The sequence below is a fragment of the Wyeomyia smithii genome, chromosome 3 (genome assembly GCF_029784165.1).
Source record: "Wyeomyia smithii strain HCP4-BCI-WySm-NY-G18 chromosome 3, ASM2978416v1, whole genome shotgun sequence".
Classification (NCBI taxonomy): domain Eukaryota; kingdom Metazoa; phylum Arthropoda; class Insecta; order Diptera; family Culicidae; genus Wyeomyia; species Wyeomyia smithii.
In genome coordinates this window covers 35648228-35676151 of record NC_073696.1, presented here as the reverse complement: position 1 = coordinate 35676151, position 27924 = coordinate 35648228, and the positions used below count along the sequence as shown (strand labels likewise).

At 35.7% G+C, this 27924-nt stretch overlaps 1 protein-coding gene across 2 annotated transcripts in view; it reads right to left on the bottom strand.

Moving 5' to 3' along the window:
• The window catches only part of LOC129731065 (neural-cadherin), a 393666-nt gene that overhangs the window by 297680 nt on the left and 68062 nt on the right, over positions 1 to 27924 (bottom strand). For both annotated transcript variants that reach the window (XM_055690805.1, XM_055690804.1), the window contains exon 10: positions 24134 to 24323. In XM_055690805.1, the coding sequence (XP_055546780.1) occupies positions 24134 to 24323 (190 nt within the window). The remainder of the gene's footprint in view (positions 1 to 24133; positions 24324 to 27924) is intronic.

Here is a 27924-nt window from a genome sequence, read left to right as displayed (position 1 = left end):
CCGCCAACGCCGAGGCGGTAAATAAGCTTTCTCTATCGAATCCACCGAGAAGTAACGATACTCGCCTGGGTGTTGTTGTTTTGCTTTTGGTTCGAGATACATCAATAATAATGTACAACGTGAGGAAAGTGTGCGTTGGTTGGCAAAAGATGCTAGACGTGCTTCATTGACAGTTGGAAAAAGGATCGTGATCTCCGCTGATGCTGTGCCAGCGAGGAGATTGACCTCTTTCGCTGTCTGCGAGTTTCGAGAAACATCCCGGACGTTTTGCATATTGCTCAACAAGAGATTTTATCGTACAGTTATTTATAACATCGATAGGAATGATTGATGTTGGGTCGAAACGACTTCGGTGGATTGTATTCTGTGTATCTGTAAGCCATCAACTTCGGAACATTTTAGACTGCTAATAGCACTTTTGGCGACAATTGATTATATACGGGTGTTTACGTTAGTCGGTTAGTTTTTGGCTTTTTAAGCTTTATCTGACAATGTGTTGAACGGAATTTAGATAAAAACTAAACTGAAATCGAACCACAACTGAATTTAAACTACAATAAATGGAAATCATAAAAAACTCAATTGAAACAGAGCTGGAACTAAACTTTAATTCAACTCAAACTAAAATCAATCTGAATTGAAACAGTAAATGAAATCAAATTGAGATAAAACTGTATAATAATTTACCTGAAATCGTAACTAAAACTAGAGCAACTATAAAACTAAACAAAATCTGAACTGGCACTAAATTAAAACTGTACAAAAACTGGACTAACACTTATCTCAAACTGTACTGCAACCAAACTGAAACTGAATTAAAACTGAAACATAACTGAAACTGAAATGAGACTACAGCTTAACAAAAACTTAGTAGAGACTAAACTGAAAGTGTAACTCAACAGGAACTGAATAAAAATTAATTGAAACTGAACAAAAGCTAAATTGAAAATAAACTAAACTGAAACTCAACTGCAACTGAATTAAAACTGAACAGAAACTAAACTAAAACTGAACTGATGCCGTAACCTAACCTGAAATTTAGTTATGAATAATCTCAAACATAACTGAAACTAAACTGAAACTGAAATTCAATTAAAACTGAACAGAAACTTATCAAGAATTAAACGGCAACTGAGCTGAAACTGAAACGGAACTAAACTGAACTCTATTGAAACCAAACTAATACTAAACTTAAGGTGAACTAAAACTGAACAGTAACCGACCCTTAATTGAAACTGAACTGAAACTCATCAGAAACAAAACTGAATTTGAACTAAATCTGAACTGAAACTAAACAGAAACTGAGTTGAAATTCAGCTACAACTGAGCTAAAACTAAGCTGAAACTGAACAAAAACTGAACTAATACTAAACTAAAACTTAAACTTAAACTGAACAAAAACTTAACTGAGACTGAACTTAAACTGAATTGAAAGTAAAATGTAACTGAAACAGAACTGAAAATTACCTAACTTTAAACCAAAACTTAACTGAAACTCACCACGAACTGAATTGAAACTGAACATAAATTGAGCTGAAACTCATTTGAAGCCAAACTGAAATCTGGATGAATCTGAACAAAAACTGAACTGAGATTAAACTTAAGCTGAACTGAAACTGAACTTAAACATAAAATGAAGCCGACCCTTAACTAAAACTAAACTGAAACTCATCAAAAACTTAAGTGTAACTAAACCGAAGCTTGAACTGAAAATTAATTGAATTTTAACTAAAGCTGAATTTGAACCTCACTGAAACGGAACTGAAACCGAAATGGAACTCAATTGAAACTGAACTGAAACAGAATTGAAACTTAACTGAAACCAAACTGTAACTTAGCTGAAAATGAACAAAATCTGAACTGAAATTGAACTTTAATTGACCTGAAATTGGACTTGAGCTTCAACTGAAGCTTAACTGAAACTCTTTGAAAATTAAATGAAACTCTCTTAAAGCTGAATTTAGACTGAAAAAACAAATAACTAAAACTGAACTGAAACTGAACTAATACTTAACGGAAATTGAACAAATACTTAACTGAGATTGAACTGAAACTAAACAAAAACTGAACTGGAAGTTACCTTACATTTAACTAAAACTTGCCAAAATCTGAATTGAAGCTCAGTAAAAAATAAACTGTAACTTTACTGAAACTGATCTAATACTGAACAAAACCTAACCATAGCCCTATTAGCGGTAGAAACTAAACAATAACTGAATTGAAACTGAGCAAAAATTGAACTGAAAATAATCTATAACTTAACAAAAACTCAATTGCAACTAAAACTGTACTAAAATATAACAGAAACTCAATTCAAACTCAATTGAAACTCAAATGAAGCTCACTCGAAACTGATTTTAAACTGTAAAAAAATGAACTGAAACTGGTTTAATACTGAAATTATACTTAACAGAAACTGAATTAAAACTTAACTGAGATTAAACTAAAACTAAACAAAAATTTTACTGTAACCAAAACTGAACCGAATCTGAACTTAAACTGCCACCAAACTGAAATCGAACTGAAACTTAACTGAAACTAATCTAAAACTAAACTAAAATCTAACTTAACTAAACTGGAACTGAACTGAACTGAACTAAAACTAAAACTAAAACGAAATTATAATTGTACTAAAATTGGAACAAAACTGGAACAGATCTAAAACCAAATCGAAACTGACCTGAACCCTTAATGAAGATGAACTGAAATTGAACAGAAACTGAACTGAAACTGTACTGAAACTTGCCTGAAATTGAACTGCAGCTGATCTTAAACTGAAACTGAACTAAAACTGAATGAAATCTTTACTGAAGTTGAGCTAAAACTTAACTAATAGTGAACTGAAAATTTACTAAAAACGGAAAGAAACTGAACGAAAACTGCACTGACATTAAACTTAAACACAGATGAGGAAAAAAAAAACAAACTTAAACACAATTGAAGCTGGGGAGCTCCGTAGCCGCAAGGTAACAGAGTCCGCTTTGATAAGCGGGTGGCCGTGGGTTCGAATCTTAGTAGAATCAGGCCATTTGCTTGTCAAAGGATTCTAGCATGGGTTTATTCTCAGGCTCCCCACCACGTACCCTTTCTTCAATCTGAATTCTACAGTATCCCTGTTGACTCTCCTTCTGACCGAAATAAGTCCCTATAATAATAAAACAAGTATGAGTATCGTTTGAAAGTTCTCTCCAGGGAATTGTAATAAGGCGATATTGTTGGGATGGACAGAGGCTCGGTATAGTTTGAAACAGAAAGGGTAAAACTTACACACAAGCACGAATATGAATGATAAGCGTATCACTTACTTCAATAGTGATACTGCTAATAATATGAAGTGCGGAGTACAGAAAACACCTGGGTAATATCACAATAGATCTAATCTCTGGTCGCAGTGATGAGTCCACACAGGAAAAAACACAATTGAAACTGAATTGAAACTGAAACTAACCTAACACTAAACTGAAATTTAACTAAACCATATTTAAGACTCACTTGAAACTAAATTGAAATTAAGTAAAAATAGAACAGAAAATGTGCTGGAATAGAACTGAAACTGATGCATAACTAAGCGAGTTGAACTAAAACTCAAATTAAACTGAATAGGAACTTGATTGTAGCTTAATTGGAATAGAACTGAAATTGATTTGAAACTGAACTCAAACTGAACTAACACTGAATAGACACCTATTTTAAATTAAACTGAAACTGAAATGAAGCAGAAATGAAACTTAATTGAAACCAAACTAGAACGTGGCTTGAACTGAGCTGACACCAAACTGACTTCGAACAAAATCAGAATTGTAACAGAACGGAATCCCAATTAAAATTAAAACTTGAAACTTTGCTGAAACCGAATTGATATTGGGCTGAAACTGAACAGAAACCGATTTAAAACTGAACTGAAACTGAACTGCAATTGAACTGAAACTGAACTGAAACTGAATTGAAACTTAACTGAAACTGAGTTGAAACTGAACTAAAATTGAGCTGAAACTGAACTGAAACTGAAGTGAAACTGAGCTGGAACTGAACTGAAACTGAAGTGAAACTGAGCTGGAACTGAACGGAAAATGAACTAGAATTGAACTAAAACTGTAACCCAAACTAGCGCGAAGTTTGAAATAATCAATAACTGAAATGAAACTGAACAAATTTGAACTGAAACTGATATTAAACTTTATAGTAACTGAAATGAAACTGAATTCAAACTTTCGTTAAGAAACAGAACTGAACTGAAACTGAGTTGGAACTGAACGGATACTGCACTAGAATTGAACTAAAACCGTAACCCAAACTAGCGCGAAGTTTGAAATAATCAATAACTGAAATGAAACTTAACGAAATTTGAACTGAACCTGATATTAAATTTTACAGTAACTGAAATGAAACTGAATTCAAACTTCTGTAAAGAAACAGAACTGAAACTTAACTTAAACTGAACTGTAATTTGATTGAAACTTAATTGAAACTCCATTTAAACTTCACCTGCTCTAAGCTGAAACTTAACTGAAACTGACCCAAAAAATACTGAAACCGTAACCTAAGCTAACGCAAAGTTGAAACTAAACAAAAACTGGGGTGAAACTGAAAAAAAATGTTCTGAAACTGAACTGGAACTGAATTGAAACTTAACTGAAACCAATCTAAAACATAATTACAACTGAATTTTAACTTCATCTTAACTTAGCTGAAACTAAACTGAAACAAAGCTAAAACTGAGCTGAAAATGTCCTTAGATACGACTGAAATCGTAACCCAAGCTTAGTCGGAGTTAAAACAAAATAATGACTGAAGTAAAATTGAACAATAATTGAATTGAAACAGAAATGAAACTAAACTAAAACTGAATTAAAACTTAATTGAAACTGAACTGAAAGTGGACTGAAACATAAACGAAACTGAATTTAAACTTTTCTCTGAAACTAAACTGTAACTTAACTAGAACTGAGCTGAAACTGAACTTCACTGAATTTAAACTTTAGCTGAAACTAAACTATAACTGAGTTGAAAATGTCCTAAGATACGACTGAATCTGTAACCCAAGCTATAGCGAAGTTTAAACAAATCAATAACTGAAGTAAAATTGAACAAAAATTGAACTGAAACTGAACTGAAACCGCACATAAACTAAACTAAAACTGAATTAAAACTTAACTGAAACTGAACTGAAATTGGACTGAAACGCAAACGAAACTGAATTTAAACTTTCCTCTGAAACTAAACTGCAACTTAACTAAAACTGAGCTGAAACTGAATTCAACTGAATTTAAACTTTACCTAAACTTAGCTGAAACTAAACTGAAACAAAGCTAGAAAATGACCTTAGATACGATACAAAACAATAACTGAAGTGAAATTGAGCGAAAATTGAGCTGCAACTGAGCTGAAACCGCACTGAAATTAAACTAAAACTTAATTAAAACTTAACTGAAACTGAACTCGCATTGGACTGAAACACAAACGAAACTGAATTTAAATTTTACTAAAGCTTAACTGAAACTAAACTGCAACTGAGCAGAAAATTAAAATGAACTGAAACCATAACACAGACTAGAGTAAAGTTTGAACTAATAAATAAATAAATTGAAACTGAACAAAATTTGAACTGAAACTGATCTAAAACATCATGAAAACTGATTTGAAATTGAAGCTGAACGAAACTGAAACTGAAATAAATTTGAACTGAACCTATAACACAAGCTAGACCGAAGTTGAAACTAAACAATAACTGAGCTGAGACTGACCAGAAATTGAACTGAAACTCAAAATAAAAACTGAATCGAAACTGAAACTGAAATAAAATTCAAAGTAAATTTAACGAATACTGAACTAATACAACTTTTGAATTGAACTGAAACTGTACCAACATTGAGCTGAAACTCAGTTATAACTGAACAGAAAGTGGGGTGAAACTGAGCCAAAACCGAACCGGAACTCATCAGAAACCAAACTAAAACTGAATACAAAACTACATTGAACAAGAAATAGAACTATACTGAAACTCAAATCAAACAAAATTGGAACTTAACTGAAACTGAACTAAAACACGGCTAAAACTTTTAAGTTTCAAGCTTCGGAGCAGAATAGTTATTTTGAATAAAATTTAATCTTTGAACGATTATCGTTAAATTGGTTGAGGAGTGGTGTTGGCATACATCGATTCAGCTTTAAGAATGTCAATTCTGTTCAAACACCGTTCAGTTGCGATGGTGCTTTATAGTATCTTTTTTTGAGCAACAAGTGCAAGTCTAGCTTTTTTCCAAATGTGAAATTTCCTGCAATGTAGGGCAACCTTATAATTGACCATTTTTTATCTAACTGAAACTTTATACAGATGTTTCCATGGACTGAAGATAACATAATGTGCTGTAATTATTATTATTTAATCACAGATAAGTTTTGAAAAGAGTTTATGTAAAAATAGCATTGATGATTGCGAATATCGTAGAGCAAGAATGGTTTGTTTGTTTGGTACAGTTTTTTTAACAAAATTGTAGATAGTTATTTGTAGATAATATTGTATACCAAACAAATGTAAATATTCAACTATTATTATGTATTTTTTGTTAAAAAAAAATAAGATATGTGGGTTTTTCGGTATATTTAATTTATACCTTTTTTGTGTTGTTTTCAACTTATTATTTGTTTACGGTATTTATTTTTCATTGAAGGACAAAATACTGTTCATAATTTCGCCAGAAACTGGCTTTTTTCTTTTTTTTTTCTAGCAAATTTCAGCATTTCTTTGGTCAGACAACCATGATGGTTTGCCTTTTCTTTGTAGTTTCAGTTCCATATGATATTAGGCATTACTTTTTTTTAAATTTCTTTCCTAAAAAAAATTGCGGTGTATATTTATTCGAAGAGAGAAAACTATTATTTATAACTCTGCCAAAGACATCACACCGATCAAACAAAATATTCTGGCTCCAAAAATATTTGTTATCATTAATACAATTTTAGTCAAAACTTAGTCATGATCTAAAAATTGAATAATAGGACAAACTGATACCTTCCCGTGCAAAGTTTCAGCTAAAACAAAAACAACAATTTAAAAAACGGTATTTTTTCAAGGAATTGCTTAGATTAATTAATGTTTTGGGTGAAGATACAACTTCTGTCATTGTAAATCTATCGTTTTAGAGAAAGAGTGTGGAATATTTTTTTATCATAAAAAGTCGATTTTTTTTATGTTCAGCAAAAGGTATTCAGATCATTCAAATTGATTATTTGTTTCATGATATTTCCACCAATGCACAATGGTCCAGAAACCAAATCTAGGGGGAAATTTGGGTCTAGAGCTCTATAGCAATGTTTTAGAGAAAATCTTCCTTCTACAAAGTTGTTACATATGATGAAGCGCTCAATGAAAAAATATCAAAAATTAGAATGACCAAAATTTTCAATGCAATCAAGTATCTAACTTTTTTATCTTTGTAGATAAAAGAAAACTTTGTTTTTCAAAGTTATAGCTCTAATAATTTTAAGTAACTTTGTAAAAAATAGTTTTTCTCTATCTTTGGAAACAACCTATTTATATTGAAAAAACACATTTTGCGCTCTAACTTTTTAATTCAAGTTTCACCCTAAAACTGTCTTTGAACGACTTTTCGGGCTTCTTAAGGGGTCTTTGAACGACTTTTCGGGCTTCTTAAGGGAAATAATTTGTAATGCTGATATCGTAAATGTCTCAATTCTACTCAAAGTTATTAATGTTTTTCATCAAAATACATGCGTTTTTCATTTGTTTGTCATTCTTTTTGGGGTAAACAAAAAAAAAATCTCTTGGTCCCATTTTAAAGGGCATACTTGACTCTATTAACGGAGGATTTTTTAAAAATATGTTATTTTTTAAATTTGAGTAAATTCAATTTAAAAACATGACGAAAATTTAAATAATGTATATATTACGCATATAAATGCAGCAGATTTATTTTTCTGGTATTTTTTCTTGTTACTAGAAATAATTACCTTTCATTTGATCCAAAAAGATTGAAAATCGATCAACTGGTTCAAAAGTTATGATTTTTTTTTTAAATTAAATACATCGAACACAGTCGTTTTTTATGGTCACCCTGTTTCGAAGTTGGTCACGCAAAGTGCTTCAATTGTGCTCAAAATCGCAGGGATGCATCTATGTTGGAAATAATCAAACCCGTATATTTTCGTTGGGTTGTCAGGGAGACTAGCTCCGAAATAGGGTGACCATAAAAAACGGCTATATTCGATGTATTTTAATTCAAAAAATTCATAACTTTCGAACCAGTTGATCGATTTGCGATCTTTTTGAATCAAATTAAAGGTAATTACTTCTAGTTGTAAGAAAAAATACCAGAAAAATCAATCTGCGTGCATTTATATGCGTAATATATAAAAATGTTAAAATTTTTGTCATGTTTTAAAATTTAATTTACTCAAATTTAAAAAATTACATATTTTTTTAAAATACCTCCATTTATAGAGTCAAGTATGCCCTTTAAAATGGGACCAAGAGATATTTTTTACTTTTTCCCCAAAAAGAATGACAAACAAATGAAAAACGCATGTTTTTTGATGAAAAACATTAATAACTTTGAGTAGAATTGAGACATTTACGATATCAGCATTACAAATTATTTCCCTTAAGAAGCCCGAAAAGTCGTTCAAAGACAGTTCTAGGGTGAAACTTGAATCAAAAAAAGTTAGAGCGCAAAATGTGTTTTTTCAATATGAATCGGTTGTTTCCAAAGATAGAGAAAAACGTTTTTTTACAAAGTTACTTAAAATTATTGTAGAACAAGGTTTTCTTCTATCTACAAAAAAAAAGTTAGATAAAAGTTAGTTAGATTGATCGCATTGAAAATTTTGGTCACCTTAATTTTTGATAATTTTTTAATAAGCGCTTTATCATATTAAGAACTTTGTAGAAGAAAGTTTTTCTCAAAAACATTGCTATAGAGCTCTAGAACAAAAATTCCCCCTAAATTTGGTTACTGGACCATTGTACAATGGGCTATAAGCTAAGTTTTCGATTTCATATCTCTGTATATCTTTGTGTTTTTTAATACACAATTATTGAGGCTGTGGTCAATAATATTACGGTAAGCATTGCTATTTTGTTTCATTCGAATTTATAGATGTACTGCACTTCACTTGTAGTTCTCGTAATGATCCGAAATGGAGTTTTAGCTATATTTACAAAAGATTCAAAGTCTTATTTACCTCGAGCATCAACAGAAAATTATTTTGAGCTCTGTTATCTCCAAGTTGAAACTGTCTATAACAGATTTTGCGCTACTGAAGTTCTATCCCACATATAACATAACAATTTTCTGCACAACACAGTCTGGGGTTACCGTTGTGAAATGAAACTTGTAATGGTGGAAATCAAACCACAACGCTTCTGCAGGACTGCTACCACAAAATACAACCCAGATTTCAAGCTAGAAAGTACGTTCTGGTGAGATTTATAACTTTCAAAATAAGCACCCGCTTAAAGCGTTGCTTTTCATCCCCTCTACCGACATACCAAAAAAAAACACAAATCCTTCAAAAGCCAAATTTTCACCTGCATTCAGATTGCATAAGCGGATGCTTTTTCGGATATAACCGGCCGAACCGCGCGCTTGCTGTTTGCTCTGATCCTTTATTTAATCCAAAACTTTTATCGCGAGCAGGCGAATCTGTGGGGCGAAATCGCTTCAAACGCTTTCAGTGGGGGTGGCGCTTTTGAAGCGAGCCGAGAACCGGCTCGTGTGCTTCTACATAGGCCACAACAGCTCAAGATGCACCGGTAATAGCAAACATTCTGTCCTTCGTTGTTGCTTCGTTCCAAAGTGGTGAGATGTAAATCCTTCAAAAGTACCACTTCACGGATGAAAAATACAAATGTAAGACGGGGGCATTGTGCAAAACAAATGCGGATCACATCCTAACGGTATCAGAGTAAGGACGTCAATTTAAACGTTGACAGGGTAGCCGACTGATCGAGCTTCGGTGAAGGGTTCGGTCTAATAGGATTTGTAAACCAAGCTTCGACTGTTACCCAAAATCGGCCTTTGAATTGAAAGCATTCCAGTCTATCTAGGAAGGAAAGATATTCGCTTAGTTTTCAAAACGGGTCCGTGAACCGTAATTAAATGCTTATTTTCAAGAAGACCCAATAGTTGTGCGTCGTGTTGTGATGAAGATAAAAATCTAAAACTATACAACGGAATTCTTAACGCGTATATCACAAACAATTCTTAGCTGGCGGAAACATGGTTGAAACATGTAGTTTTACTGAAATAGTTTTAAAGAAGCTAGGAAGGGAACATTTTCAACCATTTTCATTGCGGTTAGATTAAGTGTGCTCATGGAGATGAACATTCTTCGAATGCTCCCTCCTCACTAGTAGTGCAGTTCACAGAAGAGTTAGTTTAGGTTATTTGTACTTTCTGCTGCCGATATAAATATAACCCAAAGCTATATGTGCATCAGTAAGCGCATTATTTCTCCAGCGGCAACCGGAGAGATACAACCTGTACGAAGTCTGACTTTGGTTACGGTTTTAGCCTTGTTCTGTTATATGACGTGCTGCTTCTGGCGCTTTCAATTCTTCTGCGAAGTTCACTATCACCAAAACGAAGCGATAAAGTTCAACTGTAGTTCTGACGTGTTTTATTCGAATTGTGCATTCGATCGTTCTTGACTTTTGCACTTCGCATGTTATCAATTCGAAAACTTTATTGTTTTTGTGTGAATTTAACGAATTGAAAATCAAAACTGTGAAAATGTTTTCAAGCATTGTCTTTGCAGAATGCGAAAGGTGCTCAAAGTTGTAAGCACAAAATGTCTTCTACGACACCTTCTTGATCCGGTGGAATCCCCATGCTCTGGAGGCTTAAACTCCCAGCCCGAATGCAGACCTCTGCTAATTAGCTCGACTCTGTGCAACTTAATCTCCATCTGTCAGGTACGAACAACGTAACCGGAGCGTGCGCGCACCGTGAGGCGTGTTCGTACCTCAAGAAAAAGTCACTGCTTTCACAGGGAAATATTTGTTTTTAATATAAATGTAAATTCATTTTCGACCCGCATTGCCTAGTGCTCAAAGCAGTCGTGAACTTGCGCGGCACGGCTAGAACTTGCTCCATTGCCCGCCGTCAGTGGTGCAGCTCTACCAATGCAATGCGATCAAGATTGGACGCGAAAAGCAATCAACAGGAAGCGTACTGTTTCCTTTGCTTGAGCGTCTCTAAAACCAATGGTGGAGTGAGAGAGACATTTCACTTCAAGATGCTGCCACCCTTCCTGGACAGCAGTGCACAAACGCTGGAGCCTGGGACTCTCCCGGAGGATGCAAGGTACGCTGGTACTTGCCGCCCGTTCAATCCATTCGTTTTCTTCCGGTGTACAATGTGCTTAGTAATGTAAAGTTATGAACAGTGAGATTTCTCACGTTTTTGCGTTTGTCGCAGGAAGGATTGCGAGGATATACAATTACAGTCGAGTGAAAGAAAATCGAGAAAGAAAAACTTTGAGACATTTCTTTTATTTTGTTTGATAATTCCATTGACAGTCTTTTGTGTATGTGACATTGGGGGATAAATTTACTATTATGACGGCGGAACTATAAGAGAAATAATGGTCGTCTACGTGATATCAGTGGTAGTGTAGACGTATCTTTCTATTTCGTGTCGTTCTTAAATTTTTGACGTGGGACTACGTCTTTCTTCACTATACTAAGGTACATTCTGTGAAAACTGGATTGAACATGTAACGTTTTTGGTTGGCGGAATGGAAGATTTTAGATGCTAATTGCGCTCAAACAACTGTTCCGAATTCAATAGTTAATATACCTTGGCAAGCTAAAATATACATGATTTGTATAACATGATAATTTTTTTAACCATTTTCTTATTACTTCGTGAAAATTGCGGAAAAGTTTGAAGGTTGAATATGCACATACATTTTTCATACGATTGGTATATTTTCCTAACGCAGACTTCAAAAACATAGACGAAATGATTTCACGCATTAAGTCATTGGCTAGCAATGTCAACCAATTGGCATCGCATTCATCACCCAACGTAAGTGACGAAGAAAGAAAGCAGAGATGCTTCCACGTGATTGGTTCTTCCCCCAATAACCCAAGTTCCCCACACTGAGTGACGCTATAAAAGGACATTCCGTGTTGAGAGAAGATCATTACCTGGTCGACCGTCAAGGCGAACAGTTCGGCTTCCCTTCGATCTGAGTTGGACCCCACCAGTGGTAATCTAATTCAGATATCGTTGTTGTAATACAACCCGAAATTGGACGTGAACGGCACTGGGGACCATTGGAAGCCGTTGGAAGGGATCATTGGAAGACTTGAAAGCCGTTTGGGTGCTGCCGATAGTGTAGGTATAGTGTGTCGTATATCAAGCGTGTGTGTCTGAGTAGCGTGTGAGTGTGTATTTGTGGGTGTGTGAATAGCGTGTGTGTATGTGTGAGTGGCGTGTGCGTGTATGTGTATGTGTGTGTGTTTGTGTGTGTATGTTTGTGTGTGTATGTGTGTGTATGTGTATGTGTGTGTAACATGGGACTGACCAAAATTCATATTTTTCGCATCAATTTAGCAACAAAAAGCTTTTTCTTGCGATTTTTTTAGAGAACCGGGAATGTGAAGAAGTTTTTGAGGTTCAAGCAAAAAGTGATAAGAAATTACATAGGACTGTTATGCATTTATTTCATGTGGGTATGGTAATTGTATGCTGTGGTTTATGACAGGTATATGTGGTTTTTTGTGAAATGTTCATGGATTATTGTGTATGGTATTTGTACGTTTGGTGTGTGTTGAATACTATGGCTATGGCAGAATCAAAGATTTAATTCTCCCACCAAAGTCCCACGGCAAGCCTACGTTTGTGCACTCAAGCACATACTCTTTTACTTTTTTCTATTATAGGGAAAATAATTTTCTGGAGTTCAACTTGTCCAAAGAATCTCTTTTAAAACGTCGCCATGAAGAACTTTCTTGATGTTACCTGCAAAAATTAGAGCTGAAATCATCCTGGCATCAAAAAATAAAACAAAAGGTTGGTTCTGGACTTGTAGAAGTTTCACACAGACATAGTTTTAAAAAAGCTGAATGAAAATTTCAAAAGTTCATTAGTGCGATTAGAATATGAATTGAAATCAAAGTTAATGCCTTCAATTTGAACCATTCAGAGGAGCAATAAATATCTGGTCATTAACGATATAACATTCAAAAACCCTTTGATGTTGAATCAGGACTTCAACAGTCGAAAAACTATTAGATTTCATATGGTGTATGTTATTAAACGCTATAGGGAGAGGGTAAACAAAAACAATCAAAGCCCTGGAAAGTAGTAAAAGATTTTGAAAATCACAGCTAAAAAATAAGTTTTGGGAGTGTTAACATATGGCGAGTTCCAAGAGTTGTTCGAGATAGAAACGTTTAAAAACTTAGAATCATAACTCATGTTTCACTTCCTATTTAACCAATTGGATTTTGAAATGGCATCTGGAATAATTTTTTGACCTCTGAGCATTATTCCAGTTCAAGGAATATCCATATTGGATGGTAGTGGTCATTTTAAACACTTTTCCGGCAACCAAAAGTCACGGCAACACAATAGTAGAGGGTGATCCGACTTTGGTTTAGAACTAGTTATACCTTTCCCAGTAGTTCAATTGGCTAAAACATCTTGCCGGAGACAACCCGTCTGGACGAGGGAAAAAATTTTCTAAGCCTAAAGTCACATCTTCTATTCACGTTCATTTTCGCATCCTCGCAAACTGCATACATTGCCCGCTTTACTAAACTTAAAATGTAATTTATATGACAAAAAATGAAATTAGTTCGTAAACCAATAGTTGCCATTTTGTATTTCCCAGATGCCATATGCCCAGTAGCCTTTACCTCTGGCCGGGATACGAGCAACCAAGGGATAATCAGTGAACCGGTGAAAACTTGATCGTAAAAGGAGCAGTTTTCTTTGGAGGGCAGGTTGTCTCAGCGTATTTTCTCCGTGTCAGGAGTGGCTTAAGGAGCGACTGATCCAGAGCGGATGGCTGAACCCTGACATACAATGTCTTGCAAGCTACACCTTAAATGAAAATTCAATTGCAAGACTTAAGATGCGTTAAGTGTATTATCACTGACCAACGATTCAATAAATTTGTTTTTAACGTTAACGAGTGTTTAGTGAGTAAATTTGGTTTGAGATATTTCTACTTAAATTCTATAGTGAAGTGAAAGTGTAGTGAAGTTTTCCAGTTATGCCTGGAAGAAATGAAAAAGCTCGCTTTGATGCGACTTCAAGGAAACGTGAGGCATCTCCTCCAAGTGACACTGAAATTTCGACTAACAGGTATGATATTCTTTCTTCCGTTGGGGATCAAGAAGTTCAAACTTCTCATACTGAGCATAAAGCCGTTATGAAGAAGGTTAAAGTTCCACAGGTACTTTGTGGTATTTGTAGCAAATTTTAAAGCATTTCGATCAGAACTTTCATAATTTCTGTCGGATGTAAAAGTTAATTTTCAAATTGGCCGCCAAGGCGAAATTCGTATTTTGGCCGAATATATATATAAAAAAAATATATAAATTTTATTCTTTTGATGCCAAAAACGAGAGACCGTTTAAGGCTGTTTTGAAAGGTCTTTCAAATGATCAAACTACAAATGGAATTAAAGATTGTTTGTCAGAATCACTTGGTTTTGCCCCCAACCAAGTAATTTTGATGAAACGAAAGGCAAATGCCAAAATTAATCAAACTGGAATACACCAGGAAAATTACTTAGTACATTTTGATCGTACCAAAGTAAATAATTTGAAATGTTTGGAAAAAGCACGTGTTTTATTTAACGTGCGAATAAAGTGGGAAAATTTCAAGAGACATGGAGCATCCATTATCTTACGCAATGTCGGAATTGTCAAGCCTATGGTCATGGAACTCGAAACTGCCATATGGCAGCAAAATGTATGATTTGTGGTGACACTAGTCACACGAAAGATATCTGGCCCGTGAAAGAGACCACTAATAGTTTCAAATGTGTAAATTGTGGGGGAAATCACAAATTAAATTTCTTTAATTGTCCTGTAAGGTCAAAAATTATAGCTTCCAGACAACGTAGGAATTCTAAACAACCTGTTGTCAAAGTGGGTAATCAAAAGACTTTCCATACCGTTCAGGCATCACCAGCACTTTCATTAGCAGGTATGTCTGTAGGTAATAATTTAAATTCAGATAACAAATTTCAGACAAATAATCCTGTTAAGGCAACACCAGGCTGTTCATATGCCAGTGTCCTTTCAGGTAATATTTCAAATTCAAACAGTAACAAACCATTCGTGTTTGGTGCTGAAAAGTCAGCCAGTATTGATTTAGGTATTCCAACACCCGAAAAAAATGATTACCTACAACAATCTATGCTGCAGTTAATGTCCGCTTTGTTGAACTGTAACTCGATGTATGAGGCTGTTCAAGTAGGTATGAAATTTACAACTAATATTGTTATGAAATTGAAATTCAGCAATGATTTTAAATAATGCTGTAAATTTTCTAAATTGGAATGCTCGCTCTTTAAAAGCGAAAGAGGATGAATTTTTCTATTTTTTTAACAGTCCACGATGTGCATATTGCAGTTGTGACTGAAACGCTTTTAAAGCCAAATATCAAACTAAAAAAGAACCCAAATTATATAGTTCATAGGTTTGATAGAATTCATGTTGCCGGTGGTGGAGTTGCAGTAGTTATCCACCGTCGAATAAAACATCGTGTTTTACCCCATCTTGAAACCAAAGTTATCGAGAGTTTGGGAATTGAAATTGATACAGATATTGGTAGGTTTTATTTATAGTGTATTTGCCTTTTCAATGCACTGGTAAGCGAAAAAATTATTTCAAGGGAGATTTGCAAAAACTCACAAGGAATAAATCTGAATTTTTAATCATTGACGTCTCCGTATGTTCCGTATGTATTATAATGTATAATAATTTTCCTACAATAACATTAACTTAACTGCGAAAGCTAATAACTTTCAATAATATAAAAAAAGCGTACAAATATATTTATATATATATATATATATATATATATATATATATATATATATATATATATATATATATATATATATATATATATATATATACATATACATATATATATATATATATATATATATATATATATATATATATATATATATATATATATATGTATATATATATATATATATATATATATATATATATATATATATATATATATATATATATATATATATAATATATTTGTACGCTTTTTTTATATTATTGAAAGTTATTAGCTTTCGCAGTTAAGTTAATGTTATTGTAGGAAAATTATTAAACCTACTTGTCAAGGAGAAAAAAAGGAATAAAACGAAACTTAAAATAAACTTAAAACTATCTTACTGACTATAAAGTGAGCTAATCGTTGCAATTGAGGATTGCAACGATTTTTGTCGAAATTTGTTGATAATTTTGCTTGACATATTTTCTATGTATATATATATATATATACATATAATAGTGTGGAAATGTCACCATTTGTGGCAGAACAAACAATATTAATTCTGAATAGATATTTCAGTACAAAAATAAATCATTACAAACTTTTTATAGGGGGGGATATAAAAAAAAACTGATCAACGATATCTTCAGGGGAAACTGCAGAGTAGGCTGTCCCATAAAAAATCGATGTTGAAAAATTCAAGGTGCTCAGCCCAAAAAAAGAAAGATAATGTGTTTATAGCATTCGACTTTCTAAAAAAAAATTTTCAGGTTGCCCAAACGTGATTTATGAAGGAACATCTCAGTCATCATCAGTGCATCTTTTAGTGTAGAATGATGGGTGAATAAACCACCAATGAGTGAGATAGGAAATTTATTTTTTAATCAGATTGAGATAGACGCAAGGTGCCATCAACAAAATTTTAGATTATCTTAAACCAAGAAACTTTTCCGAAAACATCATGTTTCTATCTCTCACGTTTTACGAGCAACATAAAGATTTCTATGGGAAGACAATAAAAATCACAATTTTCGTTTTAACTTTGTTACCAGATTTTTCCGAATTTTCAAATCTTTTACTAAGTTATCAGCCATCCAAACACGTATTTGTTTTCTGAACATTGTTGTTTTATATCTCCCATTATAAAAAAGTTATTTGACATATTCCTAAAAATGCTTAGTTTTCCATCACGTGTAAAAAAGGCAATACCTCAGCCACCCGATAAGATATCAAGGATCTTTTTTCATGCAAATTTTCGTCACGAGACCCGCTTTCTAGTTAAAATTTCAGTTTCTGACTGAAAATTTTATTTGTATATGTTTTAAAGGTTTTTTTTTAGAAATTATGGTAAAAAATCAATTTTTTGCGACGTTCAATAAGCTCTGTGAGTCAAATAACTTTTTGCGATGCTGAACCAAACCATGTAAAAAATTCAAAATCAACCCTACAAAAATAAAAAAATATACGGAAAAATGTGAGAATCGAAGAGAATTGCAAAAACTGCAAAAGAGTGGTTTTGTAGCTTAAAAAAGTCATTTTTTCATAAATCACGTTAGGGCAATCTGAAAACAGTTCTACAAAAATGCTATAAATAACATTAGCTTTTTAAAGTCAAGGGCTGAGCACCTTGACTTTTTCAACATCGCATTTTTTTGGGACACCCTACTGCAGGGGCTTGTTAACGAATAGTAGTTGTCTTACTTATGGTCCCATCAAATGTATATGTATCTTGAATAAAGTTTAACAATTATATTGGAAAATTTGCTTATATTGGAAAAACTGTACAATACGGTTTTTTCTTGTACGGGCTTCTTCATTGCGACCAGAATCGTTGATCTATTGTGAGATATGCCTGGGTGTCTGCTGTATCTTGCACTTCAATTATTAGCAATTAATACCGCATTCAGTGTTTTGTGTAATGTGATTTCACCCTTCCCATCAGAGAAGTTTTGTCGTGCGTCCTTCTGGCTAGTTTTATTGACAAGAGGGACCTATTTTTGTTAAGTCACGCAAAGGTATTAGAGATTTCAGCCTAAAGTAAGGGTAAGTGGTGGGGCAGCCTGAGAATAAACCCATACTTATGTCCTTTTGGACATCAAATGGCATGATTCTAAGATCCGAACGCACGACCATCCGTTTGACAAAGCGGACTATGTAACCTTGCGGATACGCAGCTCCCATTATGGTTAGAGAACAGATTGATCTTCAAAATGCAATACAGTTTGTGTAAATTGTGCATGTAGTTCTTAAGTAACAAGAGTTTGAAATTTATTTTTTAGGTAAAAACTGACTTCTCTCCGCCGGGATTCGGTTAAAATGATTATTAAAAAGGTCTAGTCTAACTAATTGTCTGACCTCCCAGATGGTCTCGAAGTACGATGCTGACCTAACAAGCCAGTGGTCGTAGGTTCGAGTCTCGGCTCGGGAGAGACTGTTAGTGTCAGTAGGATCGTAGCGCTAGTCCCGCAATTGTCCTGTACACTAAACAGTCGGCTGCGAAGCCTGTGTATAACAAACGGAAGGCTAAGTTCTAATTGTTTGTGACTCTTGTTCGTTCTTTGTCAGAATAATTTTTTAAGCCTATCAACGCTAAGTGGGGTGATAATGATTTCATTCCATATCATTCATTTGCCTGATCATCGCTTACATGCCGACAAACGACAAAAACGATGACGTCGATTCAGATCACTATCTCGTGGTAGGCAAGATTTACGCTCGACTTTCCAACGTATTCAAATCGTGTTCGGCGAGGAAGATACATCTGAACATCCAAATATTATCAGCGGAAAGAAATTGCTGCAGAGTGCACTCGGAAAGGTGATAGGCGGATTAATGAACCAGTTGGAGTGGACTTTAACGAGCAGTGTAATCCTCTACATCTACGATGCTCTCAGTGAAACAGCACGAGCGGTGAACGGCATGATAGTGGGACACGTAGTTGTGAGGATGGTATGAAATACGTCGAGGGGAATAGGGGGAAAATTGGGAAGAATGGACAAGCTGGAACGTACGGCTTGTAGGCCGAACTTTTTACAGGCAAGAGCAAGCAGCTGTATAGTGCAATTTCGAAGAGCTTAGCCGCTTTGACAAGCAGATGGTCATGGGTTCGAATCGTAGTAGAATGAGGCCATTCTATATTAGTAGAACCTTCCAATAATTGGGCTGAGGCCAAAACAGAAGATAAGAGAATAAACGATGCTACGGACAAAAATGGTCAATTTCAATTTGCCGTATGGCCAAGTTGGCGAAATTATTGAATGTGGCCAAATCAACCGTCACCAACATTTTATAGGTGTTTGGAGGAAAAACGACTAGAAGAGTGGCCAGCAGTTTCAAGCGGATCCCTACCTTTTCCTCCAAGATGTCGCAAGCAAGCTGGGATTGTTGTCTACAAGTGTGAATCAAACTGAAAACCAAGCCGGACTGCCAACTTACAAAAGATGGTGACTCCAAATCGAACAAGTCGGTCAAACAACGATCGCGAAAGCTGTACGTAAAGATGCTGACGAAGTTTGATTGCGTGATACAGAATTTTGAAGCCCACGTCAAGGCAGACTTTAAACAGCTTCCTGCACAGGCAACTGGAAAAGGAAAGGAGGCAGCGATTTTCAAACACATTAAGCTGTCGAAGTTTGTGAAGAAATATCTCGTGTGCCAGGCCATCTGTTCCTGTGGTTTGAAGATCAACATTTTCATCGCGAGAGGTCCCGCAACCAGGAAAATTATGTGCGTGAAAAAACGTCTGTTGCCTGTGTGTATTTTTCACCCTTCGTTTTAACGCTTAATACTCCGAGCATCGCTGCCCCCGGCCAATATTATTGCCAATTACAATTCCCTGGAGAGGTTTCAATTGAATGTCCCTCTGGCCAGGTCTATTGTAATAGGGATTCATTTTGTCAAGAGATATTTGTTGAGGTTTTGCAGAGTTCAACGTAAAGAAAGGGAGAACAAACCCATGCTGAAGTCCGTTGACATCGATTAACCTGAATTCAACTAAGATTCGAACCCACGACTAGCCGCTTGTCGAAGCGGACTCTGTAACCTTGCGGCTACGGAGCACCTCTATAGAAAAGTGCTGGTCTATCGTCAGGCGAAACATCAAGAAGACACGAAAGACAGTTGTCAACGAGATGCAGTTCAAGGCTAACTGGCGTGCTGCGGCGAACAAAACTTGCCTGAAGAAGTCAGGAGAAAGGTCCGACAATTCGTATTCGCTAAAAATAAAATTTGAGTCAATATCATACTTTAATTCTGTACGAATTGAACTTGACAAAGAAACAAAATTTGAAAGACAGATGTGTGTAACATTTTTGATTGACCAATTTTTGACCGGAACACCCTTTAGTATGTCTGGGGGAATACAAGCCCTATATCACGTAGCAGGCTCGGAATATTTCTGTTGAAGGGCTTGCAATTCTGGAGCAATTCACGTATTTGATTTTGTCCAATGTTTCGATACCGCTTGTGCCATCTTCAGGGATACTATATTATTGAAATAAGTTACACATTAAAAGAATTTTTTATTTTACGGACATTGTCTACTCACAAATTTTAGTTTTGTCCTTCGTCCTGTGCTTTTTTAATGCAAGACAAATGGAAAATATGTAACTAATCCCACCGGAGTCGAAACGTTGGACAAAATTCAATAATCCCCATTTCACATATAAAACGAGACATAGACTTATATGCAGTAAATATTAAGGCATAACTCTCCTGAATTCCGCATATGAAATCCTCTCCCGTATTCTGTTCCATAGACTGTAGCCGTTGCTGTAAGCCTTTATGTTCACCTTGAGACAGATTCTCGACAAGTTTCTAGAATTCCACCTTCAGATACATCATCTGTTTAAAGTTTTCCGTGCAAGGAACGATTCAGTGAAATGCAACGAGCTTTGGCAGATTATGTTTGACATGGTCTTCTAACAAAGCTGATTAAGCTGATACGTGTGATTTTTGACGGTTACACATCAAGCGTCAGGACAGCGGACGAGCTTTCAGACACGTTTGTGACGTTGGATGGTCTGAGGTGTTCTCGAACTTACTGTTCTACATAGCCTTGGAAGGTGCTATACGAAAGGACAGACGTACAGAGGAGCGGCACCATCATGACGAAGTTTATCTGTGTTTCTGGGTTTCGTGGACGACATACAAATCATTGGGGTAAATCGTGAAGCTGTAAAGGAGGCCTTTATGGCTTTCCGAAAAAAAAAACTGCAAGAATTGGGCTTGTCATAAACAATGGTGTAACGAAGTACAGTCCTACGGGTGTTGGCTCTGCGGTGGTGATGGATGGGAATGCTTTCGAAGTCGTTGATGAATTTATTCATTTTGGTACATTCGTAACGAGTGATAACGAGGTTGGGAGTAAGCTGAAGAAACGAATTCCGAGAGGGAATAGGACTTATAACGGATGGTGTAGCCAGCTTAGGTTCCGCAGCCTAAAATCCGCACGTCCTTTGTGCTCTATAGGACACTGATCCACCCGTTGGCGTTCAATAGACATGCATCGTGGACTTGGAAGGAGGCCGATTGGCCAACACTTTGAGTGTAAAATTCTGCGATCAAAACTTGGTGGCAAACTAAAAAATGGGGCGTGGCACAGGGGAATGCATTATGAGCTCTACAGAGTATACAACACGTCGATATTGTCAAGCTGGTGAAGCACGGCAAGTAACAGGGGACTGACCGTATGACGAATGAACCACCTACAACGATAATATTCAGCAGAGACCCATATACATGCCGGCGTTATTGAGGCATACTTCGCACGCGTTGGATATGTGCGGTCAAAAGAGCTGTGAAGGAAATGAGACGAATATGATTCAATCGTCGTTTAACGGGTTACAACTAAAAATTTGGATTTTTTTAATGGCCCTCTTACTACAAATGAGAGTATGTATATGAATGCTCTCTCTCTCCTCTTTATGCCAGTATTTTTTGTTTTGTTTATGCATGCCCAGTTCTATTCAAAATGGCGTTAAAACAAGGAGCATTCGCAAGCGCATTGTACAGTTCGCTATGAACTGTACAACAACTTTGATAAAAAACTGAAAACGAAAACCATCTAGTTTCTATTGTGTATGATGTCCTACAAACCTCAACTATAATCCGCCAGGAAGGTAGAGGAAGACTGGCCAGAGTAGTGGACAGAAAAGGACTTTTTCCTTTTTGTCTAAATCATGGTTCAAGCCTAGTGGTTCGGCTATCAATCAAAAAGTATACCAAAACGAATGTTTGAAAAAAATTATAATTTCTTTTCTTCCGAAACACCATACCGATGAAAGATGTGTGTTTTTGCCAGATAAAATATCATCACATTACGTCGAAAAACGCAAACGGTACTAGACAATAGTTTAAAATTATAAGATATTTGTCAATAATTTTGCGTATTCAATGCTTAACGTTGCCAAATTATCTGGACTTGATTAGGAATTGAAGGTTCAAGAGCGTTCACGAATAATTGGCTCTAGAAAACGATCCAGAGCTACGGAAGAGATCCCATAATCTTCTGATAATAAAAATAATGAGCTCTACAGTCCACAGATAAGCTCAACTGTATACGTTTCGACCGAGAAAAAAAAAACGATTCGTTTGTTGGATTTCCGAATTTGTACTGAATTTCAATTAGCGGCTTCTATTGATTTTCACAATCAAAAATTTAAATCCTCACAAGATCCCTTCTATAATACAAAAAAATGTAGACGATCCTTTGTCATCCGTTATACAATGCTGTTCTCCACAAAGGGTTCTTTACGAATGTCAACTCTATTTTTAATTGAATTTTATCGGTAATCTGGCCAGACAAATCGTTGTTAATCGAAATTTGGTTCCTGTGGTAACTTTCAGCCACTTTTACTTCATTCAATTCACTCTGTTCCAATTCAATTTCGCTCGGTCTTACTTTGTCCTAATCAAAACAGACGTTAGAAAATTACAATGTCCTATCAAAGCAGCACACAAATTGGGTTTTAATCGAAACGCGACGTTTTGGGTTCGTGTCGGGGTTCCTTTTTTCGAACCGTCTTCACCAGTGCGAGAGGCACCCGAACCAATTTTCGGGCTGCGTAGTCATACAATTAATTAACAGCAACAAATTGAATAAGGTTCATTTCGCCGACGCAGTCCACCTTCCCACCTTCGAATAGCCGTGATTATTCTTTGAACCGGCGCGGCGAAGGTTTCAGCTCTTTTACTAGCCAGTAGGGGCAAATTTGTAAGCACGATTCCAAATTAATTCCTCCGTTTCACTTTTTCTCGCACTGCGGCATCGAAATTTGGCGCGTTCGCTACTTCCCCACTGTTTACTCATGACGAACAGCCATACGGAGCTTCGGACGATGATCAACGCAAAGCAGTACAACATGGCAATTTTAATTGCGCCGCTCTGTGCAAGCTCAGCAGTTCAGTTATAATAAAATTCTACTGAAATTGGATAACGATGGGTGCGAATGACGATGATGATGATGATGATTATGGTGATGAGAATGGCAATCGCTCTCTATTAGCCATCGGACAACCTCTGCGCTCTTTTTTTTTTTTTTCATATTCTAAGCGGATAAGTGGACCCATAGGAAACTTTGTGAAAACACAGTTGGGAAGTTTCCCAGTTTGGTACGCATTAGCGTGCCATCAGCATAAATAAGTACTTCAAGTGCTTCAATCGTTTTTCTCTCACCGTTCTAATGAACGGATTCAGTAATTGCGATTACCGACTACTACAGTAATTGCGATTACCGACTTTTCACGTTCATGAGTAGAAATTTTTGACCCGCGGACACCCTACTACAAGTGGAAAAGCGACTGATGCCCTGCTTGCAGCTCTTGTCCGGTCTGATTTGCCATGGCTGACGGCACGGCAAGTGAGCTTCTCTACAACAGAGAAAAGAAGTGGACGATCGTAGAAATATTAATTTACATCGAGGAATGAATATTAAAACGACAGGAGAAAATTTTCTTTGTCCAGCTTTCTTCTTTCGAGTACAGAGATATCCTTCATCTTGAGTAGAAAATTAAAATTTCCGCACCAAAGTGCCATCAATTAGCTAACCTTTCACACCGCCTCGTGCGGTAATGGTTTCCATCCCGGTGCTGACCCGAACAAAGTAGAAGAAAAGTTTACTACGTACCTGAGTTGGGCTGCTGGTTACTATTGGGTCGGGCCGACGGTGCTCCATCGCGGGCTTCCACCTCCAGTGCGTAGGCTCCCTGCTTTTCGCGATCGAATACCACTTTGGTGAAAATCTCACCGCTCTGGAGATTGATTTCGAAGAAATCCTTTCCTTCGTTGCGCGGCGAATCGACAATGTAGTAATAGACCTGCAAACGAGAACAGAACCGGCAGTTGAGTTAATTGGCTTTCTAAGCTCATCGATCTTATTCCCCGTCTGTGGAATGAAAGTTAATTTAGTCTCAATCCGTTCCCCATCCGCTGCATAGGTTCTAATTCACTACCAATTAGAGTTAAAGTACTCTTCCCGATTCTTGTAATTATTCCAGCATTCTTGCCGCTCAGTGAAACTTTTTTATCTCGCTCTTGCCCAGGTACTGCTTGAGAAGTTGCAATTAAACTTTAATTGCTAACGGAAATGCAAATTTATATTACCATCAGCTTCCGTACTTGTGGTGGAAGAACGGAAAAACGGCTTGACATCGAACGATCGCCAGTTTGAGTGCAATAGTTTGCAAAATGGAATTGAAAATAAGTCATTTAAATAAGTTCCCCCAACTTTGGAACGCCAACTTCAGCCGGATGTTAGCGGCCATTGAATTCGAACAACAAAACGCTGCGTCAGGTAGCGACAGAAAAAAATCGTAAAAAGTGCACCCGAAGAGGTGACTTTTTTGACAATCAACTTTGGCCCAGTCTTGGCTGCTGGGGGTGTTTTGTGCGGAAAATTAGCTGCGTCAACCAAACTTTTTCTCCTATTGGTATTTGAATTTGTTATAAGTTTTGATAAAGATTTGATATTAAAAAGTTAAAATATTTTGACTCTGCAGGGGCAATTTTGCGGAGTTGAATAAAGTTGTTACATCTGAAGTTAAGTGATTAATTTTAGGATCGAACTTTTCGAATAGAACGAAAATAATCGAAATTGAATAATTAGTTCTAGAAGCGTCAAATTCTTTCGCATTTTTCAATATTCTCAAAAACAAAAAGCTGCAAATGGTTATGCAAACTATCATGCTGGTCGACAAAACAGAAATCAAACAAAAACAAGAAGGGTCTAGAGCTCAAACTGGAAAAAAAAATTGCAAGGTTTTTTTTTTTTTTGAACAGATTTTATACATTTTGGAGCTCATAGCCTCTTTGGAAGTGCGTCAGAAGGCCTCAGAGTAGTCGCACGCCGGGTTCATCGTTTCTCCGCTTTCTTACGGGAAAACTTCATTAAAGGCTTCACGAGCTCCTTAGACGGCTAGGGCACCAAAATTCACAGAAATGGTTGAAAAACTATAATCTTTAATTTTTTCTAGTTTGAGCTCTAGGACAATTTTTTCCAGCGCAGAAGTCAACAAAGGTTTTGCTCTAAAGCTCATACTGGAAAAACAAAAAAACATAGCTTTTTAACAATTCCTGTGAAATTTGGTGCCCCTCAGAAGCCTTCAAAGACTTCAATAAAATTTTCCCATAAGCTAACAGAGAAACAACGAACCTGGAGAGCGAATAATCTGCGGTCTTCTGTTGCACTTCCGCGGCTTATAAAGGAACTAAAATTAACAGTGACTGTTAAAAAGTTAAAATCGTTTAGTTTTACACAGTTGGAGCTTTTGGGCAAATCCTGTGTAGACCAGTGCACAGTGGTACAGAATTACGATGTGGATAGAAATGAAGTTTTCGATTTTTTTTTTTATTTAAATAATAAGTCTGCATTTCAATTGAAGTGAAAATTAGGGTGGTTCCATATTAGCGAAATCAAACAACTAAAAATTTTATTCGCGGAAAAATATTATATTATTTTTATTAAAGTTGTAAATCATTTTGTAATAAGCAAATTTTCAGAAGGCTACCTTTCTGTTACTAGAAAAATTTCGCTTAAAGGGTCTCAAAAAATAGTTTTTGCTTTAATTATTTAATTTAAATTTCTCAGTAATGTTACACTCAGAAAACTTTTAGAGCAACTTGTGGTGGCTAAACTATTGAAATATTAATTGAATGGAGATACCAATAAGAATTTGCATTGCAAAAAACATTTCAGGTTTCAAAAGTTTTGTTAAGATGCTAGCGATTACAGAGAAAAGAAAGTTTAATTGAAGATACTAGAACTTACAGAAAAACTTCTCTTTATCAGTCATTTTAAAAGACAACGAATTGACTTTTCCTTGCAAAGTTATCTCAAATTAGCTTATCTTTAACTTTACCAAAGAATATGTAGCGAGTTTTACCAATTGAGAAACTAAACCGTGAAAAGTTACTGAACATAATATTACTACACCCAACGCAAACGGGGAACATTTTAATACTTTAGGGCAATTTTTTATTACTTATTGTGTCTTATGACTGCGCATTATACACAAAGAGTAACAAACAAAAAGTAATAAAAATTATGACGGCCACACGCTTGTATGTGTTTCTGGAGGAGAACATACAGCCAAGCACCGCAATGCATGTGTTAGCAAGACTTCACTCGCTGCATTTGTATTGATGCAACGATCAGGTTCATTTTTGTCCCCTTCATCCACACATAATCAGAATCTCAACCGTCAACCTAAAATGTCTATTTAGACACACTTTCGTTTCGTTCCCCAGTGTTTACTTGAAATGGAAATATGTAATACTGTCTGACCAGAGTTGCCGAAGTTGCGAATATTGTCTGGATAGGCACAAGTTTTGTATTTTTAAACAGGTCCAAATGAGTTTCCATGAACCAATGATTATGTGCTGTAGATAGCATGCAAGAAAGCGAATGTTTTTGTTTTTCTCTAACGCAGTTTACAGATCGTGATGTCATTTTAAGGCGCATTTCAAGTCTTTAAAATCATCAACGTTTGCATACTCTATGACGGAGAAAATGCTGCTTGGCAGCTCTTGTCATATTTTTTCGCTACTCCGTATGCGAACTAATACACGCACACCGGATTTATTGGAGATTGAAAAAACTTGTAACATGTGCAACATATGCGACGGTGTGTGATTTTTTTTTTGCTTGAGATGGAAAGGGAGCAGTTTTCGACAGAAAAAATCTTGCATGTGGTTGAAACGACCATTATTAGATAGTCGTACTCCCGTAACACGTGCTAAATATATGGCAGTATGTGTTGTTACTTGAATGGGGAAAAATTTCAAGAAATTCGACTCAAGAAAAATTAAAGCGAAAAAACTGTTTTATTATAGCCACCCTAAGCAAAATTACTCTATTCCAGCCAGTTTAAGAGCTACAAACAAGTAATCTTCTACAAAAATAATATAACATTTTTCTGTGAACAAACAGTTTAGTTGTTTTATTTCGCTGATTTTAGGACCACCTTGATTTTCACTTAATCATGAATGTAAACCTACTTACACACATAAAAATTTTAGCCGGGTCTCGGTAGTTTATTGCCGAGAACGGCACCACTGAGTGCTCGGTTAAAAAAATAATGACAGCTGTCATATGATTTCGTAAATCTCGGTTCACCTAACTGAAATTTTGGCACAAATGATTCGAAATCTTGGTAGTGATAGCTCGGTAATATTTTGTGCTGAAATTTCAATTGGGCTGAACTGAGATTTATGAAAAAATGTGACAGCTGTCATTTATTTTTTAACCGAGCATTCAGTGGTGCCGTTCTTGGCAATAAACTACCGAGACCCGGTAAAAATTTTTAAGTTTGTATAAGTGTTATCAAATAAAAAGTTAATTAGGTGCAACGAAAAAGTTGTACAGAATACCAAAAATTACAAAATAATCAGAATGTCAAACATACCAAAAATTTTAAAAAT